Source organism: Cynara cardunculus (assembly GCF_001531365.2).
Source record: "Cynara cardunculus var. scolymus isolate 2C chromosome LG 13, CcrdV1, whole genome shotgun sequence".
In the NCBI taxonomy this organism is placed as follows: Eukaryota; Viridiplantae; Streptophyta; class Magnoliopsida; order Asterales; family Asteraceae; genus Cynara; species Cynara cardunculus.
This window is the reverse complement of record NC_037540.1, coordinates 3,385,246-3,393,029: the sequence shown is the minus strand read 5'-3', so window position 1 is coordinate 3,393,029 and position 7,784 is coordinate 3,385,246. Positions and strand designations below refer to the sequence as shown.

Below are 7,784 nucleotides of genomic sequence, written 5' to 3'. Positions count from 1 at the left end.
TTATGCATAATTTACTTGTAATCTTGAATTTTAAATAATATACATCAATATACAGTACTTCATGCATAAAAAATGGTTTTTAAGAGTTTTTGTCAAATGCTTTATTATATAGTGTATATATATAGTAATAAATATACAATAMWTKYAMKARTWMTYWTMTARTATATTTAATATACGAGGACCRCGGARGSGGAGTTGGGGWTCACATTATCCSSCCCCMCCCCYGTCTTATCCCTAGTTTTTAACTTTTGGGGATTCCCGTCCTCATCCCCAATCCTCGTTTTTGTGAAGGATCCTTAACCTGATCAAGGTGAATACACTGGGTCTTCCAATGAGGCGGGTCTCATTCTCATGCCTAACGTCAGCTAAATATGCATTCTCAAATGATTTTTTTTAATGATTTACACATTAATATTTATTTGTTACTTTTTCACGATATTTATCATTTTTATTTAAGTGAATTATATTTTTCGTCATGTAGTTTGTTAAAAGTTGCAATTTTCGTGCTTGGTTTAGAAATTGTGGTTGTGGTCCCTATGGGTTGTAATTAATTGATCTTTTTATGGTTATGAATTACATGTTATTGTTGTTTTATGTCCCTATGGTTTACAATTTTGAACGGTTTTGATCCCTTACAGTTTAAAGGTAGGAATTAATCAAAGACAAAAATAACAATAAAATGCAAATCATAGGGATGAAAATCGCAATTTCTAAACCAAAGGGATGCAAACCAAAACTATTAACAAACCACATAACGAAAATCGTAATTTACTTTTTTTATTTGAACGGACCCGTAACTTACACTTGCCACAAATATATCTATACTATATTATAAAGCATTCGAAAAAAAAACTCTTAAAAACCATTTTTTATGCATAACGTACTGTTTATTGATGTATATTACTTAAAATTCAATTTTACAAGTAATTTTGCGTAAGTACAACCTATTAAAGCTTCATTTTTAAATTCGCGTAACTAATTGCAAATAAACATAATCAAATACAGGATAGACATCCATTTTAAATATAAAAAATCTAAAATATAATTAAGATAATCATTGAGTTTTAATATATCTCTATAAAAAATTATATTATTAAACCAAATATAAATTACTTTGTTATAAATCTAAATTAAATTATAATACAGTTGAATTAATAAGTTACACCAAAAAATGATAACTATTAAATAGTTAATTTGATACTAATATCGATTTTATTTTATTTTTTAAATTTGTATGCTATCTTCAAATTTATATTTCATTCAAATAATAAAAACATTATCGTTTTCTCAAAACCACATAAAATTGTATTATATCAAAAGAGATAAAGAATAAAAATAAGACATTAAAATAAAGATTCATCTTGCTGAATTATGCGAGTACCCTTCTAATATTAGTAACGAAAAACGAATGACAACATATTTACCCAATTGATTGTGGTTTATGAAAAGTTTCTCAATTTTGTATTGTAAAAAAATATTATCGAAATGCATTTTTAATTAATGGCATAAAAATATTTGGGGCTGTTTGGTTTATGCCACATAATGAAAATGAAAATGAATTTTCGTTTTCTTAGTTTAATATGGAATGAAAATATGTCCATTATAAGGGAATGAGCCCATTGTATTATATAATATCAAACAGTTTCTTTATTTTCATTCTCATTGATTATCTATTGCATTTTAGAAACTCTGTTATAACATGGATCTTGTTACGACACACGTTATATTGATGTCAATGTAGAAGGTATGTAATATTAACGTGGTAGTTTCATCTACAATCGTGTTAATGTGCATCTTTTGCCTAGTGACTGTAAAAGTTGATTTTATATCTTTATTAGTTGTTTTTTTAAAAAGTCGACTAAAATCAAGTATTTATGACAAGGAGCTTAGATACAATCAGTAAACATGGGCACAAAATGGCCAAGAAAAAAGTTGATTTTGTACGAATGTACAACAGACTTATGGTTAAGGCATAACTACTTGAAATAATTCTCGTAACTAGTAATTATCATATCAAATACCTGTTGGTATAAATATGCAGTTTTATCTTAACAAATTAGATAAACTTACAATTTAATGTTTTGATAATTAACAAATACCCATCTTGTTTTATGAAATAATATTTTTGTTGGTATTTTAAAAACTTTTAGGGAGTGTTTGGTTCGTCGGAATCCCCCGAAATCTGATGGAATATGAATGGTCAATACCGTTGACCAAATTTCATTTCAACGTTTGGTTACCCATATAATTGAATTGAATTTCAAGTATTCCCAAATTTGAAGAATTCACCATTTCTTACGAAAACGAATGGAATTAAAATACATTTCATCTAAAAATATGTAAATGACATAAATACATTTATTACACTATTAAACCCTAGCCGCTCCATTAAAAATCGCTGCTTTCATCAACACTGCTTTAATGAATATATTTATTTTGAGTCAAGCAATAAATATAAAATAAATCAAAACCATACCAATTGTCACATAATGGATATTTAATGAGAATTAAAAGTTAGATGACTTTCTATAAAAGAAGTGTCACAAGTTTTCATTAAATGGATTTTATAAATTACAAGTCTTATATATATATATATATATATATATATATATATATATATATATATATATATATATATAGGGTTGGGTTCACGTGAGACCAATAGTTTTTCGTGAGACATGTAAGGCCAATTTATGTTCATTGATCAACTTTATAAGATAATGATATAATGGTCTAAAGTTGCACGTTGACAATCTTGTGATTATTGAGAAGTCTCATGGCGTTTATGAATGTTCAAATTATTAGATTGTAGATTTAATCCAAATGTTGAGAATTGATTTTACGGGTCTCATGAAAAATCATTGGTCTCACATGATCCCAAATCTCTCTCTCTCTCTCTCTCTCTCTCTCTCTCTATATATATATATATATATTATAAATTTAAATAAATTGAAGATTTGTTCATAAACTATTTTGAAGTAAAAAATCTTGATCTTTTAGAAACCAGTTTTACGAGAGGAAATATAAGTTTTTCTTAGGTTTTGTATGTTAAAATGATCTAACATTGTTAGAGCAGTTTTTCATAAGAAAATATGTACAGACATGATGTTGGATGTCTCCAAGGGTTTGATCTCGGATGTCCACATTTAACAAAAACACATATGCTTTATACAACAGAAAGTTTTGAAGGAAAAAAAAAGTCAAAATCTGAAGTTAAATGGTTTCAGGTTATTTAGTTTTTAAGTTAAACGGTTCATGTTTTCTGTAATTCTTTTTACTATTTCGGTTAAACCAAATAACATATTATACTCTTATTTTATATTTATTACTTTTATATGAATCGATTTGAGCTTATTGGTAACATTTAACACCATTAAGATTGCCCTAACATTTTTCTAAATATCTATTTATTTATGTATGTAAAAGTAAATAAATAAATAAGAGAAGTGTAAAAACAGAAAAAAAACTAAGATGCATATCAGACATTTATATGCAAACGCAACAACCAAAAGAAGTATAAAAACAGAAAAACTAAAATGCATATCAGACATTTATATGCAAACGCAACAACAATGTATTATCTTTTAAAGGAAAGCAGATGAAGTTTCTGAATTTGCCATAAAGCACACTTCCACTACACAGTCTACACTTATAATATTTAGAAATTTGGTCCCTGTTTTTTGGTGATTATAACACTTTTCATCCTTGTAATTTTAAAATTACAAAATAGTCATTGTGATTTGAAAAAACAACCAGATTTAATCCCTCTCTACGATGTTAAGAGAACCCGTTAAGTGAAGGGGGTTTTAGACTTTCTACACTTATCTGTCATGTCATTTTTCTCTAAAAATCTAAACATAAATTTTATTATTTAATACGAAATTATATTAATTTTAATTTTAAATTTTAATTTATATATAAAATAATACCATATTATGATACAAGTCTCTTAGTGGCATGATGCCTTATTATACCATGGTACAAATGACTACTGTACAAAAGGTACAACATGAGCAGCATCAGGTACAACAATTGATGCACACTTTAGGTAGGATTTTCATTTTTCAGCAAAATCACAAACAGCAAACTCTTTTCTTATACCATATTATAATACAAGTGACCAATGCACAGAAGGTACAACATGAACAACATCAGATACAACAATTCATGCACACTTCTGATAGATTTTTCAGCAAATGCCAACAGCAAACTGAGAGGTTTCTGGTAGCATCCTGTTAACAACTATTGCTCTTAACTTTCCGAAATCATCGCATTCTGTATCGTGACAGTGTGGTCGCCAAATGCCTTGTTGTGGTGAACATACTCTTTATATTGACGAGCTTGGTAGCGTGATGGTTCTGATTCGTTCACCAAAACCTTTGCTGGTTCAACGATACAATCAAGAGGCGGGTTCACAAGGGTTGCGATGCTTATTCTAGTTTCGTGTGGACTAGTCACTACTCGATGATCCATACTTCTAAACTTCCCGTTGCTGATAATCTGCACTCACAAAAACAAATTCACACCATCAATCATTGATGCGAAAAGCGTACCAAGAACCACAGGAATAATGCATCCGGATCCCTCAGTCAAAAAACCAAATGACCCCATTATTTCCCACCAAGTCTGGAGAGGGCAAAAAAGTACGTTGAGCCAGCCTCTACCCCGAGAGTAAAAGTGTAAAACGGGTGTTTCTGGATCTCTCAGTTGCTTAGCAATGTTTTAAACAGGTGATTCAACCTAAGTATCATGCCAAATTAGCATCATCTCAGCCAAACATTAGCTAGGATCCACGTAAAATCTATATTTAAGGGAATTCGAGCGACTTCTTGGCCAGATCAAGTTAAATAGATGCAATATTTAAGTTGTTTGACCTATGTGAAATAGTTTTTCAGATTTAAAAGATGACAGTGGCCTCCGGATGCATTAATCCTACACTTTTGGCTAATTAACTTACGAAACTCGCATACCTCTAGTTGGTTGCCTATGTTAACAACAAAGGCATTAGGAACGGCACCAACGTTTATCCAATGACCATCCTTCAGAGCCTGGAGACCGGGCGAATTGCCTTGATACACAAGAGTTATGAGGCTAGGATCTTGGTGTGCTAATATTCCCAAGGTTAGACTTGGGTCTGGGCAAGGTGGGTAGAAGTTTGATGACAATAACTGAACTTCACTCGTATCCTTAAAGTACCCTGGCTCGAGTCCTAGTCCTTCACATATCATCTCTAAAATCCTCGAACTCAATTTTTGTATTTCTAGTATGTAAGCTGCAATCACCTCCCTGTATGCAATCTTTTGCTTAGGTGGATACGGTTAAAGTGATGCTTACGTAATAAAAATGATAGATCGGAAAACTTACTGATATCTGGCTGGTTTGTTAGGCCATAGTTGAACGCATTCCTCCAAAGGATAACAAAGATGCTTAAGATTTTCCCTCCATAAATGGGCGCCAACTTTTGTGTAATCACTGCTTGTGTGAATCCAACCCTTTGTATGTGGGACGTACTCTATCGCTTCCTTGGATGGCAAGTTGAAGAATTCCTTAAGAACATTCATCGCATCAGTTGTTATCTTTTCTGGGACTCCATGATTGATCACCTGTTTCATGATTTATGATAATAAAAATGGTTATAATTATTAATAGAAATTAGAAACCCACCTCAGAGATAACAAAAAGCAACAATCTTTTTTGGGTAAAGTACCTGAAAGAAACCAAATTCTTTAGAAGCCTTCAAGATTGCTTCAACTGGCTGGATATGACTGTGTACGGCCGTTGGTTTTGCGAGGTCTATAACCGGAATGGAATCACAAACTGGATCATCAAGATTTTGTGGTCTATCTTCCTGCAAGAATATGTAATCATCAGGTACAAAATCGACATCGAACCACCTTGAATCTTTATCCTCCATATGCATATCCCCTCACGTAAATAGTCACTTGTCTAAAATACAATAGTCACACATCTGTTACAACATATACATACACACACAAAGATACATTGAGTCGTATATATATATAAGCTGATTGGAAGATTGCCCTTGTCCCTAGATAAACAATTAAAAACCCTTATGCATTTTCAAGTCTCGGTGGAAATCATGTCAGACCTCATATTCGTTCTTTAATTTTACAACTTGAGACACCCAATCTCCCAACTGGAACTATGAAAAAAGAAAATAAAGTATTTTTCACCTATCAGTGGCCAGGTAGGTAACTTCTAGGTTGGGTACTAAAATCATATATTTAGAAATTGGAATCAAGTGGTTAGACACATGTGATTACTTCTAATATCAGCACTTTTGCTACATTTATTATAAATATTCTAATCACCACCAAGAAGACCAAACGTTATTGGCAGTGATTATATTAAGCAAAGATCTATCTTGAAGAAAGTTGTATAGATATATGTTGCTTTCAATGGCCAAATATAATATAATGAGACAACTAGTTAACATTGACATAAATCTGTGAGGACCCAAGGTTTTTTAATGAAAAAGACAACAATGATACAAAATATATGAATTGTAATTTGTCCAAGTACCTGGTGCAGAACCAAACTGAATCAACAAAAAGCCAACATCGAATATGCTGCTAAAATGTTTGAATGAGTCCTTGGGAAGGATGCTCAAAATCTTGATGCTTTCCCCAATTTAACCCTCATGCAAATGAGCATAAAAATCTTCAAATATTGGTAGTAGATTGCTCTAGTATAAGGTGTATATACTAGGAATGTGACTATCAAAGATGAACCTCCTATGACCAGAACTCAGATTCAAGGCAAGAAAGATGCAGCTAATTTTGGAAATTTGAAGTGCATGCTGAGATCAAATCTTCAATATTCATATGTCATCAATATTTTAATGTGAATTCCACACCACAAACCCTATAATGCTTTGGGATAATAGGTAATAAACTAATAATATAAAATTTGTGTAGAAAACACAAGGTTGGTGAGTAGTGACACCAAGAGAATAGTTAATTACATTTAGAAAGTTAATGAGCAAGTCTTTTTATTAGCAAATGAAATAGTACATGAAAGTTGAAGGACACCATCTTAATAAACAATGGTTTCAAAGAAAGACCTTTTCTTTCAGCCACTTTACTAAGTGCATATGGACCAGATTACTAAGTGCATATGGAGCAGATTGATAAGCTGAAAGAAGACAAAGGAAAAGGGCACATGGTACATCGGCTATGAGATAACAGTTCCAGCCTATGTAAAAGAAACAACACCTTGAAAATGTCTACATGAAGTATAAGTATATTGTGAGATCCCACGTTGGTTGGGGAGGGGAACAAAGGTTGCCTTATGTGAGATCCCACGTTGATGCTCTCATTTTTTAGCATACCTTAACTAGTAGAGGATTAACGGCTTGTTGCTATTCCGACTGGAATTTCTTCTCAATAAACACACCCAAATGTCACCTGGATCAATAAATATACTCTAAAAACAAAGATAAAATTAGCTGTCTTATAGATAATCCAACTTAACGATCTCAACAGACACAGATCAGTATACAAACCATCCTAAAAGACAAAAAATACACCTCCAACCAAGTGTTTGTGTTAGATTTTCTTTGCAAGATCCAAAGATTAGAAGCAGAAAGGGTCACCAAATTTGGCAATCAATAACAAGGTCTTACTTTATAAAGGCAGACACAGGAAAGCCAAAAGCGAAGAGACCCAGGTGCATGTTTAGAACACACTTTCTGAGAGCCTAATTTTACCACAAACAACTTAGGAATGGTCCACTTTTGATCCATCACCCACCCTTGCACTGCT

The 7,784-nt window shown here is 31.8% G+C and overlaps 1 protein-coding gene across 1 annotated transcript; it reads right to left on the bottom strand.

Annotated features, from left to right (window-relative positions):
- Positions 1-4,073: 4,073 nt before the first annotated feature.
- LOC112524432 (hyoscyamine 6-dioxygenase-like) lies at positions 4,074-6,000 on the bottom strand. The gene is made up of 4 exons (XM_025134233.1): positions 5,708-6,000; positions 5,365-5,603; positions 4,971-5,286; positions 4,074-4,500 (listed from the first exon to the last, which is right to left on the bottom strand). The coding sequence occupies exons 1-4, from the start codon at positions 5,918-5,920 to the stop codon at positions 4,252-4,254; spliced, it is 1,017 nt and encodes a 338-aa protein (XP_024990001.1). The 5' UTR covers positions 5,921-6,000; the 3' UTR covers positions 4,074-4,251.
- Positions 6,001-7,784: the final 1,784 nt, after the last annotated feature.

Excerpts from the sequence above, each read along its gene's own strand:
- LOC112524432 (XM_025134233.1), bottom strand. The coding sequence starts at position 5,920 with ATGCATATGGAGGATAAAGATTCAAGGTGGTTCGATGTCGATTTTGTA. Across the intron at positions 5,604-5,707 it reads AAGAATTTGGTTTCTTTCAG|GTGATCAATCATGGAGTCCC; the intron begins GTACTTTACCCA and ends ATCATGAAACAG. Across the intron at positions 5,287-5,364 it reads AACAAACCAGCCAGATATCA|GGAGGTGATTGCAGCTTACA; the intron begins GTAAGTTTTCCG and ends GATTGCATACAG.